This window comes from Hemicordylus capensis, chromosome 1 (assembly GCF_027244095.1).
Source record: "Hemicordylus capensis ecotype Gifberg chromosome 1, rHemCap1.1.pri, whole genome shotgun sequence".
Taxonomy (NCBI): domain Eukaryota; kingdom Metazoa; phylum Chordata; class Lepidosauria; order Squamata; family Cordylidae; genus Hemicordylus; species Hemicordylus capensis.
This window is the reverse complement of record NC_069657.1, coordinates 432,156,804-432,176,082: the sequence shown is the minus strand read 5'-3', so window position 1 is coordinate 432,176,082 and position 19,279 is coordinate 432,156,804. Positions and strand designations below refer to the sequence as shown.

Here is a 19,279-nt window from a genome sequence, read left to right as displayed (position 1 = left end):
TTCAGATTGCATTCATCCCACCACAGGATGAATGATGCAAAAGGAGACGCTTTGGTCTCTCTTGCTCTCATAACTGGGGCTTTTTAGTCAACAAGCCTTGTGTTGAGCACATTTGTGATTAAAATAAAGGTAAAGTGTGTCGTCAAGTCGATCTCGACTCCTGGCGCCCAGAGCACTGTGGTTTTCTTTTGGCAGAATACAGGAGGGGTTTCCCATTTCCATCTCCCACGCAGTATGATATGATGCCTATCGGCATCTTCCTATATCACTGCTGCCTGATGTAGGTGTTTCCCATAGTCTGCAAAACACACCAGCGGGGTGGGGGGTGGTTCGAACTGGCAACCTTCTGCTTGTTAGTCAAGTATTTCCCTGCTGATTAAAGTAGAGCAACATAAATGCAAGAACTTTTAGAAAAGGCAAAATACTGAAAGTTAGCCCCTTTACCTTGCTTGTACAGACTGTTTTCGTGGTGTGATTTTAACAGAAATCCTTTAATGAGCCATAGCTTAGTAGTGATTTTTTTTTTGAGGGGGATGTGTGATTTGTTTTTTCTTAACTCCCCAAGTGACAGTTTGAGGCAAGGTTTCTCTCCTTCTTTAATACACTGTAGCTGGAAAGGATGAGTAGGAAAAGTGGCACAGGCCCTCTTCAGACTTACAATGGACTGACTGTGGCAAGACCCTCTTAATATTCAATCGGTGGTCTTGTGGGCTGGCAGGACTCCGCAGGGCCCTTGTGAGGGAGGCGGGAAGCAAGTGCTAGGCAGAAGAAAGGAGGCATATGCCATCCATTTCAAATGTCTTTGGAAAACATTGTGTTGTACCCTTGCTTCCCACAGTATTTTCCTGGCCCAGGGACCAGGGCATCTGTGTGCCCCCCCCCCCCCCGCTTCTTAGAGCCGCTCTCACTCCATTTCTCCCCACCGCTTCCCTGCTTTCAGCTTTTCGCTGCCTCACGTGGACCCTGGTATGCTTTCTCCATCTTCCTCTGCAGGGGAGGGCTCAGCCCATAGGGAAAGCTCCCTCTTTCTGAAGCTTCTTTATTGCCGTGTTTTGAATTGACCTGCGAGTTGCTAAGGATCGGATTTGCGAAGCAAGCCATGAACTCGGAGCGGCTGGAGGGAATCCAGTGGAAGTTCTGCCAGCTTCAGCCACTTCGCCTGTGTTGCAAAAAAACGAGGGCAGCATTCAGGAATGGGCCGGTGTTTGCATTCTGCTCGGTTTCTGAGCTCGTTTTTCATCTGGCATTGCTAGGTCTCCTTTAAAATCCTTTAAAATCCTGGCCCTTTCTTTAATATATTTGTTTATACCAGTACCGTATAATCTCCCCTGCTTTCTTGTTTGCCAGGCTTCTGGAGAGGCGGTGGGTGGGTTTGCAGCCGTTCCTGCGTAGACTTCTTTGTCTGTTCTCCTATATCACTTTGTGTGTGTCTTTGTCTGTTGACCTTACCTGTACGACTGGATTTGATTGTCAGAGGTGTGCTGATACCTAGCAGCTTTTCTCTCCCTCTTCTACAAACTCTGCTTCCTGCTGTAGTAGTATGCTCTTTATTGTTATGAGATCAATCGATCCATAACTATATTCTAGTCAGCAACCAATCTTTTTTATACATAAAACTGAAAACACATTTAAAATCAAAATAACTAGTAAAAGGAAAAAAGGGGGGAGTAGTTCTTACTTAATTTGATGACGAATTCTACAAACAGCCATGCAGAACCTAGGTTTCTTATACATTGTTTCAATGTTCTGATTAGACAAAAGCCAGGAAATATGAAATTCATTAGAACGACTAGGTAGCTTTTCAATTAATGGGGTGATTAATTCTCTCTGAGAGTCTATTATTATGAGAAGCTGCCTTCTTAAATTCCCTCCCAAGACAATTTTGGGTTTGAATCTTGGGTTTGAATATCTGAAGGGAGAAATGTTCAAAGCAAGGAAGCTGCCTGTAGAAAGAATTCTGTACTGTGACCGGCTTACCAATACTTTGTTGATTTTTCTCTCAGTGGCTTTTGGGTGGATCAACACCAGAAGACTCCTAATTAGTTCTGAAGGAGAGTACAGCCAAGGAGAGTTCAGCACAAGGGAAATAAAAGCAGGTTTGAAAAGAGCAGTGGATGAGGGCCCCAAGGTGGGTGTGAGGGAGAATGTTGAAAGGGGAGACTGCAATGTAGCTGATGCTGGGAGCCTTGCATTTCAGCATCTTCAGAAGTGAGAGTGGCACTTAGGGGGGGAAAGCAAAGGATTTGAAGGAGGAGTCCAGTTTTTGTTAGAAAAACCAAGTGATAGCTTGCTTGACCACATATCAGTTCATAGAGCTGTCAGCTGCTGCCTTCACAATGCAGTCATTACAATCCATTTAGTCCACCTCCAGTCTGTTTTGTATGAGTGGGAAAACCTTGCAATTCTCTGGAAAGATCTTGTTGTCCTCTGGCTTCTCTTGAGTTCTGTTCCCTTCTGAGTCCTGACAGTGCAGCCAACAGGAAACTATGATTGGTATTTTCTGTGCAATACGGTTCTTCTTTTCTCGAATCAGTTTTCTATTTCATCCATTTACTCCATTTTGCTTTAAGATGACCCCCTGTTTGTAAATGTGAAAATGCCTCTCAGACAACTATTTTTTCATCTTGTAGCAAGCTGCAAAGGCTGAATTCAGTTGCACTTAAGGCTGAGTCACATACATTGGTCGCTCATCACTTGATGACTGACTCTCAGCTGAATGTGTCACCTGTATCCATTAAAAAGTATTGCGTGTGCGTTAACACTGAATAATACCCAATGTTGGTATCGCTGCCTGTGGAAATGAGCTTCACTATTTTTCAAGAGAGAGTAGCTTTGGCAAAAAAACTCCTTCGTGCACATCCCGAATCATTACACCTTGGGAGGAAAGAACACTGTCAGTCATTAAGATTGCTTCTGAAATGCTTAGTATAAATAAAACATACTAGCTGCTCTGGGTGCAGAGCATTTGCGCCTCTAGTTTGCCCCTGGTTCTTGGCCCATTTCGGGCCGCCTGCCTGCCCGCCACTTTCTCTCCCCACCATTTCCCACCCGCCACCGCTTTCTCTCGCCCATCTGTCCTCAGTGCTTACCCCGCCACCGCATTCCCTCACCGGTCCATCCTCGGCTCGTTCCCTGCCCATTCACTTTTTCCTGGCAACTTGCTCGCAAACTCTCGTGAGAGCTGCCACACATGGGATTAGCGACAGGTACGTCTTAGATTGCTAGATGGTAGTATGCTTGTGTGTGTGTGTCCATGAAAAAAAACAAAAGAAAGCCAAATAGCAAAGAAGTCTTCTAGTAGAAGACCCTGTAGAAGCTAGCTTCTGGTGGGTGAACTGTTTCTGTGAAGTACAGATCCCGGTCCCCCCCAGCACAGCATCTTTCTCCACTAACTGTTGCTGGCATCTCCCTTATGTTTCTTTTTAGATTTTGAGGGCTTTGAGGTCAGGGGAGAATCTTTGTATTATTTTTTTTCTGTGTAAACCATTTTGAGAACGTTGGTGTTTTTAAAAATGAAAAGCAATATAATAATAATAATAATAATTCAATTTCTATACCACCCTTCCAAAAATGGCTCGGGGCGGTTTACATAGAGAAATAACAAACAAATAAGATGGCTCCCTGTCCCCAAAGGGCTCACAATCTAAAATGAAACACAAGATAGACACCAGCAAGAGTCGCTGGAGGTAATGTGCTGGGGGTGGACAGGGCCAGTTACTCTCCCCCTGCTAAATAAAGAGAATCACCACGGTAAAAGGTGCCTCTTTGCCAAGTTAGCAGGGTATATATATAAATAATAATCTTAATTTCTATCCCAACATTTAGTCCACTGTTGAGAGGTGGCTCAGAATAACTTCAGGCTATGGTTTTATCTGAACTGGCAAACTCTGATTTGCTTCCCCTACAAATCAAGATAGAGAGCTAGGATCAAATACTGGTTTGCAGGCCAAGCACAAACAGTATTGTGCTGGTTCAGACAAAAGGGCAAACTTGTGGTTTGCTTGAAATCAAGATCATAGGGAGGGAATCACTACTTGCATCCCGTTGAATCGTGAGAAGGGGCCATAGCTTATGAAGATGGTCCCAGGTTCTGTCCCTGTCATCGCCAGGTAGGGTCACGGCCAGTCAGTGTAGACCAGGGCTGCTCAACTTCGGCCCTCCTGCAGATGTTGGCCTACAATTCCCATAATCCCTAGCTATTGGCCACTGTGGCTGGGGATTATGGGAACTGTAGTTCAAAAACAGCTGGGGGGCCTAAGTTGAGCAGGCCTGGTGTAGACAGTACTGAATTAGATGGACCAATGTTAAAATCTATGGAAGCTCTGCTTAGACTTCCTTCACTGAAAATATTTTGTTTTAGGAACAGAACTAGTTGTGAGATTGGATGAATTTGCTGTGCCCACTTTCAGGGAATGACCCCTTATTGCTTGGCGTTTGCTCTTGAACTCTGTGGTGTAGACTTAACTCAGGCCCTTGACTAATTTTCTTTGGATCTAGGAGCCAGCCCCAAAATTTGGGAGCCAGACAATGAACATTTAACAAGATTACTTAACTGGACTTAGACATTGTGGAGAGGGAGGGTAAATGTCTGTAGGCTGTAGGCCACCTGGTGGTTTGTCTGGTGCCTGTGTGCCACCTTCAGCTTCAGAGGTGATGATGCCTCTCAATGCCAATTGCAGGGGAGCAACAGCAGGAGATAGAGCATGCCCTCACCTCTCGCCTGTTGGCTCCCCAGAGGCATCTGGTGGGCCAGAGGGTGAAGTAGGATGCTGGATTAGATAGGTCTTGGGCATGATCCAGTAGGGCTGTTCTTATGTTCTTAAACAGGCTTCTCTTTAACCCCTTTACAGGTAACATACTTGGAACAGAAACAAGGTTGTCTGGGACCAATAAAGACATTATTTGATAACCTAGGCATCGTGGACCTCTGGGGTTTTGAGCTTTATCAGGCTCTTAACTAACTAGTTAGAGGGAACTCTGCAAAAGGAAAAAGGCTAGGAGGTTAGAACGCCAGAGCATTATTAAGGATATTTCCAAGTTTCAGGGATGCTTTGTTACAAAGGGTATTTTTGGATTCAGCAAATCCCATTGACTCTACTGTATTTACTCAAATAGAATAGATGATTCTAAATTTAAGATGACCCCCTTAAAAAGTAGAGGGTAAATAGAGATTATACCTGTATTTACTCAAAAGGAACAGGACTCTGAATTTAAGACTACCACTTGATTTCTAATAGTAAAAAACTTGGGAAAACCCTAGACTTTGATTCAAGTAAATATAGTAAGTTGAGAAGATTGTAATGGGCTTCTGTATTTTGAACTCTTATGAGAAGGGAAGGTCTTTTCTATTTAGACAGCATGGGGTCTTGATGATGAAGTAGAACTGTTACAATATTTTAATTGTTTAATTGATTTGATTTGATTTTAATTGTTTGTTTGTATTTTGATGTAAACCGCCGTGATCCATGGAAGGGCGGTATATAAATAAAATAAATAAATATTGCAAATAATACACAACACTTCTGCTTTGCAGGTACAACAGATTAGGGGTATTCATACCAATGATGAGATGTGACTCAAAGTGACAGTATATGGCAGTGCTTCCAAACTCTGTGTTAGAACTTTCCAGTAGTACTTCCAGAGGGGTTTAATTCCAGGTTGAGAAGAACAACAGACCTCCTTCAGTTAGATCTTGGTTTGACAAAATCTGGGATCTTTTAATTCAATACAAATTGTCAGAATCTATCAAGGCAACCCTAAATCCTTGTCACATTTATGCTTTTCTGGTTACATGTCTACTTTAAGCAACAACAAAAAATGTTGACAGGATTAAGAATAAGAGACCAGAAAGATTGCAGGCGAGTATTTATATTTTGCAAAGCTGTTAAAAAAATCTGGTTTTTTTTAAATGAATCAAATGAATCTTGATCTAATGGGATAAAGCTCTCTCTCTCTGTGTTGTCTAAAATTATCTTACTGTTTGTGTAGCATGTGTCAGTTTGAGTTTTGAATTTGTTAATGTTGTGTTCATAAATTTTGTGTGTGTATAATATTTATGTATATGCTTTTTAAAAATATATGTTTTTAAAAAAACAACAACCCTGCATACTTCCCCCCAGTATTATCAAGCCCAGATCTAGATCTACATTGTTGGGTTTTTACTCTTGTGTCTTCAGGTCCAGCAACAACAACAACAGCCGCAGCAACAGCAGCAGCAACAGACCTCCAACAAGCGCCCCAGCAACAGCACTCCTCCACCCACACAGCTGAATAAGATCAAATATTCAGGAGGACCCCAGATTGTAAAGAAGGAGCGACGGCAGAGCTCCTCTCGCTTCAACTTGAGCAAAAACCGGGAGCTTCAAAAGCTCCCTGCCCTTAAAGGTGAGAAGGGTGAGAGTAGCAACAGGGGCGGGGCTAGCCATGATAACCGAGGGAGGGGTGGCTTTTCTGCGGCTGAGCGAGAAAGAAAAAGGGAGGGGCGGAGGCTGCCTGAGGAGGGAAATTGCAAGGCCCAATGCATTTATGTCATGCCAATAGCCAAGCATTTCCCCACCCCACCCTCCTCTGATGTACGCATGTTAAACCATTTATTGTATTTTAACATTTGTAAACCGCCTTGGGATGCTTTGTGAAAGGCAGTATAGAAATTGAACAATCAATCCATCAATAAAGGGGTTGAGGGCAAGGCTTGACAAATCCTAAGGAACCAAGGCAGCTAGAAATTTAACCACGCCACCTAGGAAGCTGTCATATACTGAGGCAGACAATCTAGTTCAGTATTGTCTACACAGACTGGCAGCATCTTCTCCAAAGTTGCTGGCGGAAGTCTCTCTCAGCCCTATCTTGAAGATGCCAGGGAGGGAACTTGGAACTTTCTGCACGCAAGCCTGCAGGTGCTCTTCTCAGAGTGGCCCCATCCCCTGAGGGGAATATCTTGCAGGGCTCATACATGCATCCCATTCAAATGCTAACCCTGCTTAGCAAAGGGGACAATTCATGCTTGCTGCCACAAGACCAGCTCCTAGACTAGGATATTCAGAGGTAGAGTTACTAAAGGCCTTTCACATTATTACAACTAGGGTAGGACAAGTGTCCTACCCTGGATCAGGAGCTGCGTGCACTCCTGTTGTGTGATCGTGTGCGAGGGAAAACAGCAAGGTAGGAGGGGGAGGAAGTGATCTCCGGGGAGAGAGGAGCTAAGTTGGGTGGTGGTGATTCCTCCTACCTCGGTAAAGTGCTGGGTGCAAAAGCTGGGTAGGAAGGTGCCCTCTGACCCAGCTCCTCTTTCCCAGACGAGCACTTCCTTCCCCTCCGACCTTGCTTTTCTTCTCGTGCACAATCGCGAAACAGGAGCATGCACAGCCTGTTTCTGTTCTAAAAGTTACTTGTAAAGGGGATAAAGAGAAGCCTGTTTACCCTCCCGCTCCACAGTGTCCATCACTCAGTCCAAATAATTTTGCCAAGTGTCCGTTGTCTGGCTTGAATTTTGGGGGCTGGCTCCTAGATCCAAAGAAAAATGGTCAAGGCCTGGTTTAGGAGCATGTGAGCTAGGAAGCTGCAGCTGGTTAGTTTGCATGCCGGCCTGCAAGGTTTCTACGGATAAAATTAGGGTTGATTCAGCTGAGAGTCATGCTGACTTAAGTGGCTGTGGTGCTGGCAGGAAAAGCAAGTGCTCAGTATGGGAAGGCATCATGTCTCACTCTGCTAACTCTTAGGATAGTTAATCTTTCTAACAAGCTGTCCTTCGGAGGTGGGAAATCCACACCATCGCAGTTGTTCTCCCTTCAGGTTACAGAAGCAGGGCAAATATGTACTCTGTAGTTGCATTACTGTACAAATTTTGCACCAAGGAAAGCCAAATTCTGTGCCCAGGATATATAGTATGCAAATGAAGTAATGTTGCATTTTACAGCTGAGAGGAAAGGGAATGGAGGAACTGTATTTTGGGTCTTGGTGGAAACCTATCTGGCCATGGCCTGGAAACCTCATTTCTGTGTAAGTCCTTAGGACGCTACACTAGGGTTGTGCATGGAACTGGTTGGTTTGTTTGGTTTTGTTTGCATTTGAACCGGACCGTTCTGGTCCTGGTTTGAACTGGTTTGTGGACCAGTTTGGGGGTCTACAGGGGAATCTGGTGAATAGTAAAGGGGTGAGAGGGGCTTCCCTGGGGCTAGAGGGGGTGGGAGGGGAGTCAGGGGTACTTACAAGAACAATTGGTGGCAGGGAGGGGGGTGGCGGCAGTTGCCCTCACCCCCCTGGCCTCCCCAGAGTAGCCCAGGCTGGTGTTGGCCCAGTTTGGGATGTCTCCAGCCTGGTTTGGGCCTCCTCACATGTGCAAAGGCCATGGCTATTGGTGTGACCATGCAAGTTTAGGCTGGACTCCTCTGGAGGAGCCCCCCCCACAACAGATCCCGCAGCCTCCCCCTCCACCGCCAGTTGTTCTTGTAAGTACTCCTGACTTTCCTCCTGCCTCTTTAGCCCTAAGGAAGTCCCCCTGCCCCTTTACTGGTAAACGAGAATCCCCATCAAATTCCTTGTTAGTAGAACTCTGAACCGGTCCGGTTTGAACCAGGGCCGGTCTGAACTTGGACCGGCACTCCTTTTTTGGGGACTGTTCCAGTTTGAACCTGGGCCACTTGAACTGGTTCGAGTCAAACCGCTGTTTGAACCGGACCATTTCGCACATCTCTACTCTGCACTTGGGGGTCTCATGCGCTGGGATTTTCAAGTGTGCTCCTGCATTTTGGGGTCACTCTGTTCCCTGGTGGAAGAAAGGCTGTTAAGTATAATTAAATGTAGTTTAAGTGAATCCTGTTGTATGAGGATAAACCTTGATTGCTTTGGAGTCATTTTTTATAGTTTGCTTAATGTCATTTGAGCCCTCTGCTGCAAGTTCTGGGTTAGTTGTATTTCTGCAGAGATGATAAAGTCTTAGCATTGATTTTCCTTAGAGAGGAGAGCTGGTCTTGTGGTAGCAAGCATGACTTGTCCCTTTAGCTAAGCAGGGTCTGCCCTGGTTGCATATGAATGGGAGACTAGAAGTGTGAGTGCTGTAAGGTATTCCCCTCAGGGGATGTAGCCGCTCTGGGAAGAGCAGAAGGTTTCAAGTTCCCTCTCTGGCTTCTTCAAGATAGGGCTGAGAGAGATTCCTGCCTGCAACCTTGGAGAAGTCACTGCCAGTCTGTGCAGACAATGCTGAGCTGGTTAGACCAATGGTCTGACTCAGTATATGGCAGCTTCCTATGTTCCTATGTTGATTTGTATGTTGAAACTGGCATCTCTAAACGATCTCTTTCAAAAAGATGGGAGCGGGGGTTCTCTTCTCATCGAACAGATCTGGCATACCCTTGCTGTAAACGGAGGACCTGGGTACTCTCTGTTTTGAGGACCCTGAATCTTTTTTAAAAGATTCAATCTAAACATCTATAAATTATGTAACTTTAATCCTCTAGGTATGTCAAGAAACAAAAAATTATTGTTTCTATCCTCCCACCTTGCAGAGGAGGCAGCAGAATGCTTACCCAGCTAGAATGCCACACATGCAGGGGATCATTGAGAACAGGTTTGGGAGGGGAAAATCAGATCCTTACTGTTGAAGCAGACTTCATCGTGTAGTTCCCTGCTCGGCTGTGTTGTGCCTTGTGCCAAAGGAGCCACAAAACTCTCATTTATATGTCGGGGGACAGCATGTGACATCCTAGGCTCTCCTCCAGAAGTGAGGTAGGAGTGATGTGGCATGACCTCTTAGAAGCAGAAAGGTCATCAGAGGGGTATCTTGCCAAAGAAGGATGTGAGGTGAGGCCGTCGAGGTGAAAGCAAGGACCCCAGAACATGTGTGAATGAACTTTGCCCTCTGAGCTACATTTGCCAATGATGGTCAGACTTGTCTAGACAAGTCCTATAAGCAGGCATTAGTCCATTTATGACGATGGGGCAGAGGTACTTTTGCATCCAAATAGGAAAAGCCAAGTCATGCCTGGGGTAGAAGGTTATCTTGGGCACTTGTTTATCCATAGAGACCAAACCATGTATAGTAACTACATGATGTCTGAGGAAATTGTCTACTGGGATGCCAGGGGCAATCTCCTAAAAGGACAGTTGTATCGCTTTTTTTTTTTTTTTTTTTTACGTACACAAAATATTCAGAGGGTGTTGAAATTTGCCCCATGACTGCTACTGAAGGTTAAAAATGGTTTATACTGTAACTAGAGAACAGTCTTCACAGGAGAGAAAGGAGGGGAAAACCTAACCCTGGGACCAGGTGTATGGCAGTGATGTAAGAAACCTGTGGAACCTGACTGGTCCAAAGCTGCTCAGTTTTGGGTCTTTGGAAATTAATTTGACAACTTTAATTTAGCATTGCCCAAATCCTGTGTTGCCCATCCTGCTACTGACATTACCAGTTGCCTTGCCCGTCCACACCGCACAAACATTCTGTGCGGAATGTTGCACTTCATTGCAAATGGGGAAGGGGACACAATGTAGGAGACTCATTGAGACTAATAGGAACGGCACAAGAGCAAGGCAGCTGGGATTAAATCACGGAATGGAAGTTCTGTTGCAACTCAAGTATGCTTCAGTAAAGTGAGAGTCACTTGGGAGGATTCAGGATTTGGCCGTGCAGGAGGGATCTGAAGGAGAAGGAAGTAGATTGGCTGTTCCACTTGAAAAAAATGGATTGTTCAAGGTGTTGCTCAAGGCGCAGGAGGAAGCATAGCAGAAGGTGTGGAGAGGGGAATGATGTGAAGGCCACTTACCAGCCATTTCTGTATGGCTGGTAGATTTCAACACCCCCCACCCTCGCAAAAAAAGCAAAGAAAAAAGAAAAGATGGAGCCTGGGAAGTTCCATCATTTGCACTAGTTATGGAGGCTCATCAGAGCCTGGGAGCAAGTTCCATTGAATGCAGGGGGCTGGCTCCCCCCTTCAGGGGAGGAGAGCTGGTCTTGTAGTAGCAAGCATGAATTGTCTCCTTTGCTAAGCAGGGTCTCCCCTGGTTTGCATTTGAATGGGAGACTACATGTGAGCACTGTAAGATATCCTGCTTAGGGGATGGGGCCACTCTGGGAAAAGCATCTGGGGTTCCAAGTTCCCTCCGTGGCTTCTCCAAGATAGGGCTTAGAGAGACTCCTGCCTGCAACCTTGGAGGAGCCCCATTAATCTAGACATTACTGAGTTAGATGGACCAATGGTCTGACTTGGCATAAGGCAGCTTCCTATGTTCTTATGTACCTGGCTCCTGAGGGCAGCAGAATGTTGGATTACATCAGGGGTTTCCAAGGTTGGGCCCTTAGATGTCGTTCGACTGTAACTTGCATCATCCGCAGCTACAGTGGCCGCCATTCTGGCTGGGGATGGTGGGAGTCCAACAACCTCTGGAGACTCAAGGTTGGGAATCCTGGATTAGATGGACCTTTGGGCAATGATGGCTCTTGTGTTAAGACAGGTGGTAAATGGCGATAATGCTTAGCATTTATACAGTGCTTTTCCTGTATTCAGAACTTGTTTGTGTTTTATCTCAGTAATTTGTTAAAACAACCATGTAATATTTTCCCCATATTAAAGAGTGGGAAGGGGCTGGAGCTGAGAGATAGTGGCTCGCTTGCCTAAAGTCATCCAGTGGTTCGTAGCTGATACGAACAGAGCTGTCGGCCAGGGAGGCCTGGTTCGCTTAACCACTGCTCTTGCTTTCGCTGAGTTTATGTGGAGCAGAGGGGACGTTAAAGGAATGCGAGGAGTCGTCGTCCTGGCATAACCATCCTTTCATCCCTCCAGGAGTCCATATCTTGCCTTTAGACTAACAAAGCCCACAAGGTGGCTTATAATCGATTAAAATATGTCCCTAGAAATGGCACCATAAGCAAATTAAAAGAATAATTTTATCTATTATTGTTTGCTTATTATGCACAATTATTGCTTATGTATACATATACATTTATTATTACTTGTAATAAAGTAATGATAAAGCGAATGAACTGAAAAACAGTGCAGGCGACAAAAGGTGGTGGTGGTGGGGGAAGAACCCTCAATGTAAGTTAAATGAATATTGAAATAAAGTTATTTCAACCACCGCCACCCAGCAGCAAAATGGGCAGGCAGCTCTTAGGAGGCTGGGAGTTCCATAAACTGGGTGCCACAACTGAAAAGATCCCGTCTGTCACATGTCTGTGCCAACTGGAGTTCTGATGGCTGGGGAATCTAGAACACAGCCTACAGATGTCAGTATCTGTCTGATGAGCTGCGTCCATCATATTGGTACAGAAAGGAAACGTTTTTGCCTTTTGCCCTCTCCCCTAGATGCGCCTCCTCATGAACGGGAAGAGCTCTTCATCCAGAAGTTACGACAATGCTGCGTCCTCTTTGACTTTGTCTCTGACCCGCTCAGTGACCTGAAGTTCAAAGAGGTGAAACGAGCAGGTCTCAATGAGATGGTGGAGTACATCACACATAACCGGGATGTCGTCACAGAGGCCATTTATCCTGAAGCTGTTATCATGGTAAGATTGACCTGCATTCTGTTCTTGCTGCGGTTCTTAAAGCATTTAAAAAACAGAGAAATGCATGATCTGTGCCTCCATTAAAAATTACACAGTTGAGACGTGTGCACTGCAAGGGACAGTTTTACCCACCGGAAGACCATTGATTTATGAGGAGTGGGAAGTTCTAGTGTCCGTCTCAGAAGTTCATCTGTGGGTCAGTTTTTACAAGCTCTGCTTCTTATCAGAGGCTGCAGCTTCTTATCAGAGTTGCCATGAAAAACTTCAAGCAATGAATTGCATCTCATTAAGCACCTGCTTTTTACTCATTATAGATATGTAAGCCAAGAAAACTGTATTATGTCACTTGCTTTGTTTAAAGTCATGTATAAAGAGACAGCCTTCTTTGAATGCTAGCTGGATCTCACCATGGACCAGTGCACAGGTGCCCCGGCCCCCCGCCGGAACACGTCCCCTACCAGGATTCCTGGTAGTTTTGGCTTAGAGGGATGTAAGAAGCCTTACGTCTTTTTGTCTTTCTTTGATAAAAACTTTCACCTATGTGTGTTTCTCCCTCTTGGCACCAGGAGGGAACCGTGCCCCTGGCACAGCAGTGTGTTATTGGAGAAATTTAGCATGAACATCAGCCAGTCTGACAGCGTGAGCTGCCTGTTGACAGGCTGAAAGTGGGGGATATTAATAGCATGAAATGTGGACATAGAATTGTTCATTGAGAATAGCAAAGGAATGCTGGTTGCTTTTGACCTAAGAACACAAGAGCAGCCTTGCTGGATCAGGCTCATGGTCTATGTAGTCCATCCTCCAGTTCCCCAGAGCATCTAATGGACGATTCTGGAGAACTGGATGCTGGACTAGCTAGACCTCGGGCCTCTGGGGAGCTAATAAGCAGGAAAATAAGGCATGCTCCCTCTCTTGCTCTTGATCCCCTGTAACTGGTATTCAGGGGCATCCTATAATCATCAAGACTAATTGTCATTAATAGACCAGTTCTCCATGAATTTGTCTAAGTCCCTTTTGAAGCCATCCAAGCTATTAGTCATCGCCACGTCCCGGGGCAGAGAATTCTATAGATTAATTATGTACTGTTTGAAAAAGTTCTTCCTTTGCCATCCTAAATTTCCTGGCAGTCGATTTCATGGGATGGCCCCTGGTTTTAGTGTTGTGACCTGCAGGAATTTTTTCTGAGGCTTCAGAGTGGAGATCGCTTGTGAGGACAATTACCAAGGGTAGTGTTTCCTAATAAGAAGACATTGGGTTGAACTATTGTGGTGTTCCACAGAAATCACTCAACTTTACTGTTATATCTTATCAGTTTTCAGTGAATCTCTTTCGGACACTTCCCCCATCATCCAATCCAACAGGAGCAGAGTTTGACCCTGAGGAAGATGAACCTACGCTAGAAGCTGCTTGGCCACATCTCCAGGTAAGAGGGGAAAGTGTAGGATCTCCCACCTATATATTTATGGTATTTCTATGCATGCCTTTCTTCCTGATGGAACTCAAGATGACATATATAGGGTTCCCAGGTGGTCTCCCATCCAGGCACTGGCCAGACCCAGACCTGCTTAGCTTCAGTAAGGTTGCTGCATCATGTGCTGTTAGATCATATTCCTCTTAGGTTCTCCTTTGCAAAAATGGAGAACTGGCTAGCTTCTTCCACTCTGCATATAAAAGAAAAGAAGTAGGCATATCTCTAAGCAGAAATTCTGCAGTTAAAAGTGAAAACAGTAGATAAAACACTGATCTTTCCAAGTAGAAGCTCGGTTAATAAATTCCCTTGATACCTGTTTTTAGCCTTTTATGTGGAGCCACTTACATAGGGATTGGAGGTGGAACCTGTGAGGACGGCTGCAAAGTTCCCCTCGGGTTGCAATCTGGTGCTTGCTTCCTAGGTTGCTAATCTGATTGAATTTGGTGAGCTTTACTTCCAAGTAAACCTGCAAAGGATCGCACTGTCAGTCCCTTAGTGCTAGTGTGGAATTGCTGCTCCAACTAGTATGAAAATGCAGGTCTTTAATCTTTGATTTTAGGCTCTTGCTGAGATGAATTGCCTGCGTTTCCACCAACTTCTTTAGCAGTCCTGTGACATGTCTCTTCTCTTGCTGACTGGAAAAAGAAAGATAAAAGCTTTCTCTAGAGACATAATTTCAGCTCCTCTTTCCTGTGCCAATCAACTCTCCCATCTCTGTGATACAACATGCCTGCCTTCCTTTTGTTTTTTTCCATCATGCCAACAGTACTCATTCCCATTCTGTCATATCTTCTATTTTGTATCTTCTCTATCATTTTAAAGAACTGTTTTGCACTAAAGCCACTCAATTCTAAAAATTATTCTTGTTACCCTTCTGGAAATATTTTTCAGATTTCTGATATAAGCTCCTAGTTAACCATCATACAGGTGAAACTCGGAAAATTAGAATATCGTGCAAAAGTCCATTAATTTCAGTAATGCAAATTAAAAGGTGAAACTGATATATGAGACAGACACATTACATGCAAAGCGAGATAAGTCAAGCCTTAATTTGTTATAATTGTGATGATCATGGCGTACAGCTCATGAAAACCCCAAATCCACAATCCCAGAAAATTAGAATATGACATGGAACCAAGAAGACAAGGATTGAAGAATAGAACAATATCGGACCTCTGAAAAGTATACAGTGTACTGTGCTTGATTGGCCAGCAAACTCGCCTGACCTGACCCCATAGAGAATCTATGGGGCATTGCCAAGAGAAGGATGAGAGACATGAGACCAAACAATGCAGAAGAGCTGAAGGCCGCTAATGAAGCATCCTGGTCTTCCATAACACCTCATCAGTGCCACAGGCTGATAGCATCCATGCCACGCCGCATTGAGGCAGTAATTGCTGCAAAAGGGGCCCAAACCAAGTACTGAATACATATGCATGCTTATACTTTTCTAAACATAGCACATTAGGGGAGCACCTGCTTTGAATGCAGAAGGTCCCAAGTTCAATACCTGGCATCTCCAGGTCGGGCCAGAAAAGACTCCTGCCTGAAACCCTGGAGAGCTGCTGTCAGTCCATGTAGATTATTGTTATTAATTCAGTTTATATACAGGAGAACCCCGTTAATCGTGGACCTACCATCCGCGGTTTGGCGTATCCGCGGTCAGGTAATTGCCACCCGACCTCGGTATATGTGAAAAAACCACGCAATTTAAAGGGTTTAGACTTGCATATCCTCAGGTCCGGGATGGGTGGAAAGAGGTCCTTTCCAACTGCCATTCTGAATGCAGGTGTTCTTTCCAGAGCGGCCCCATCCCCTAAGGGGAATACCTTGCAGAGCTCATGCACATAATCTCCCATTCAAATGCAAACCAGGACAGACCCTGCTTAGCAAAGGGGGCAATTCATGCTTGCTTCCGCAAGACCAGCTCTCCTGCCGTCTCTGGTGCTGGAGCCAAGCTCCTCCCCCTGACCATAGCCGTCCAGGTTGAGCCACTCTGCTGGGCAGGCAGAAAAGACAGTAGAGCAGGGCTACACAGCTTCGGCCCTCTAGCTCTTGTTGTCTACAACTCTCTCATCATCCCTGACTATTGGCCGGTGATAAGAGGGTGTTGATTTGGTACTCGAGATGCTTACAGAGATAGCAGTCTATAGGAACTGGTCAGGGTGGATTTGATTTAAATCACTATTTAAATCAGTAAGACTAGATTTAAGTCATGGTTTGTTTGTTTTTTCATTTATTTTTTACTCATTCTTGCTGGTATAATCTTAATATTTACAACCAGATGAAGGTTTCATTTTTGGTCCTCTTCTGGATAGAAAAATTGCCCAAAATAATCTTACAGAGCATGACATTGTGACTGGATTAATGGAATTCATTTACCAAAAAATTTAAACATTGCATATATACAGCCTCATGCTACATAATTAAAAACTAATCCTTATTTCATGCTGAATAACCTTTAGACTATAATGTATCTTAAATAGAAAACTATCTTTAGATAGATTTTTTCCCCTCAAAAAGCATTTTATTTTTAAAAATCCAATTTAAATTTTAAAAAATCTGATTTATTTTTAAAAAACCATTTATTTTTATCCACCCTGGAACTGGTGCATATATATAGGCTGCATGGCAAGCTCCACTTCCTACCCCCACACCTACTTAGTTCTAAAATCCCATGCTAATTTTCACCCACTGCTCGTATTCCATGCTTTAGGCAGGCTTTCAGCTTTTTTCTTGTTTGTTTTTCCAAGTGTCTGGCAAGTTTATCCAGTTAAATGTAAATTTGGCATCTTGTTTTAGTGTCTGTGTTTTTCACCCCGAGACATTTGCCTGGATAGGGGAGGGGGAATGGCTTTATGATTGTCACAAGGGTCAGCCAATCAGTACTCTGCACAGCCAGCTAGGAGCAAGGAGGGAGGTAGCTCTGTGATTGCCACACGAGCCAGCCAGTTAGGCTTCTGCACAGCTGGCTTCTGCTGGAAACAGGAAGAACCAGTTGCTCCTGAATGAAATTCAGTTGGGAAGCTTGTACAGCTGGCCAAAATGGGATGAGTTCAGATTCACAGCAGGATTATCACTCAGATATGTACATCTGTATACAGCCTAAGTTTCCAATTACTTTCCAATTACTTTCCAATTACTAAGTTTCCAACACCTACCATCCAATGTGACCGAACTTGAACAGTTCTGTATGGAGGAGTGGGCAAATATTGCTCCGTCTAGATGTGCAAGGTTGATAGAGAAGTATCCCAACAGATTCAAGGCTGTTATTAAAGCAAAAGGTGGTTCAACAAAATATTGACATTGGGGGGGTGATCCTTTTTCAAGCTCAGTAATTCTTGTTTTTTATTTCTGACACTTTTTCTGGACTGTAATTGTGATGTTTTTCAGTTGGATGTTATAGGTTGCATTGGATAAGTACAGCTGGTGAAGGGAATTTTCTTTGTGTTTTCATTTCAGGATGTAAGGGAACCAGAATTTAAGGTCTATCAAAGGGGGTGATTCTTTTCAATACCCACTGTAGCTCTTTGGTCCTGATATGATTGTAGCTTCTGAAACTCTAGACCTGGAACATCTACTGGATGCACCTAAGCTCTACCAGGAACTTTAAGACATTGGGATTATATCCAACATCTTTGGAACAATGATCTTGAATACTCTATCTTATTAAATCAATGGCAGGTTGCTTTGAAGACAGTGAAACATGCCTCTTTAGATCTCAAAATGTGGCTAGTGCAGCAGAAACATTCATTCTGTGTTTATTGGACATCACAGAGAATGTCTGCAGATTTCGAGATGTTGGAGGTGTAATCTGTATGAGGGTACACTTACGGATATGGTTTGGTCCTGTCCTGTTATTGTGCCATTTTGGCTTGAAATTTGCAAGGTTATTAACATGACATTGCAGCAATCATTGCCTGTCAAGAACATTCTTGTTTTGTTGGGTACATCCCCAGCATATGGAATCTAGCATTACATCAAGAATTGTGGGTTCTTGGCGCTTGTGGTGGGGTCACCAAAATGATTATAATATAACACTGGAAGGACACATTTATTCCTGAACTGAAACTTTGGATAACTGACATGTGTTCCTTGACAGTATTTGAACTGGTCACCTCCCACCCATGCCCCAGGCAAGGTAAAGAAGAGGAATGTTCAGCTATTTGGTCGAATTTTAGTGAACTGTTTGTTTTGAAACATAAGATATATATCCTTTTAAGTAGGTGCTCTGCCCCCCTTTCTCTCCTCTGTTGGTTGTACCTTATTATGTTAAAGTTATCTTTAAGGGATTGTTCCCCCCGCCCTTTTTCTGTCATACTCACATATATTATTACTATCCTCAATCATGTTTTATGCATTGTTGTAATCTCATTGCGATAAAGGGAGTGGGGAGTTATGTATGGTTAGATTAACATTGCAAATAGTTGGGAACTGTGTACTTGCTGCTTTCCTACCAGTAGAAATCACCAGTCTTGTACTTTGTAAATAATACTCTCTCTGTCTCTCCCCTTTTAGCTAGTGTATGAATTTTTTCTGCGATTTCTGGAGTCGCCAGACTTCCAACCAAACATAGCCAAGAAATATATTGACCAGAAATTTGTACTGTCAGTAAGTAGTTATAGCTTCCTTTCCATCTTCCTTTTGATCCCATGCTGTTTTCTTTAATGAGAGTTTGGGCATTTTCACGTCACTTTGTGTTTGAATTGAAAGAGGAGGTAGTTATGGGGTATGAAAGTGTAGAAGATCTGGCCCAAAACTGCATTGAGAACCCATAAACACCGTAAGTGTGAGAAGTGATATCTTAAGAAAGCATCCTTTGTTCAACCAACTTCTTGATTGTGCAGTTCTGCAGTACTTATTCATTTAAGCAACAGTTGTCCTAAAAAGACTCATGGATGATTTATTCTTGGGTTGTATTCTGTTTTCTCTGAACTGCAGATCAACACTGAATGTTGGCTTATGTGTTTGTTTGTGCGTATGTATGTATGAACAGATGATTAAAATGTAGGTGTTTAGGATTTATTTGAGTTTTTTTGTGGGATGGGGAGGTGCTGGGGTTTGTTATCTGTTTTTTGATTTGTTATATGAATGTGTAGTACCAAAAAACGGTTTTTTGGGCTCTTGATGTATTAAAAGTGTATTTGCCCTGGCCAAAGAAAATGAATAACTTTCAGAATGAGAAACCTTGATATTCCATACTAATTGTGGGGAAGGTCAGTTCACACTAGGCAATTTCTGGAAAAATAAGACAAAAAACATTTGGTCTCAAAAGTTGCTGAAATAAGTTTTCACAACACCAAACACAC

General features: G+C 43.8%; 1 protein-coding gene across 5 annotated transcripts in view; it reads left to right on the top strand.

The window, feature by feature from the left end:
• PPP2R5D (protein phosphatase 2 regulatory subunit B'delta) overlaps nucleotides 1-19,279 on the top strand; it is a 63,188-nt gene that overhangs the window by 15,336 nt on the left and 28,573 nt on the right. For all 5 annotated transcript variants that reach the window (XM_053313290.1, XM_053313289.1, XM_053313288.1 and 2 more), the window contains 4 exons: nucleotides 6,177-6,384; nucleotides 12,300-12,499; nucleotides 13,812-13,922; nucleotides 18,489-18,581. In XM_053313290.1, the coding sequence (XP_053169265.1) occupies nucleotides 6,177-6,384; nucleotides 12,300-12,499; nucleotides 13,812-13,922; nucleotides 18,489-18,581 (612 nt within the window). The remainder of the gene's footprint in view (nucleotides 1-6,176; nucleotides 6,385-12,299; nucleotides 12,500-13,811; nucleotides 13,923-18,488; nucleotides 18,582-19,279) is intronic.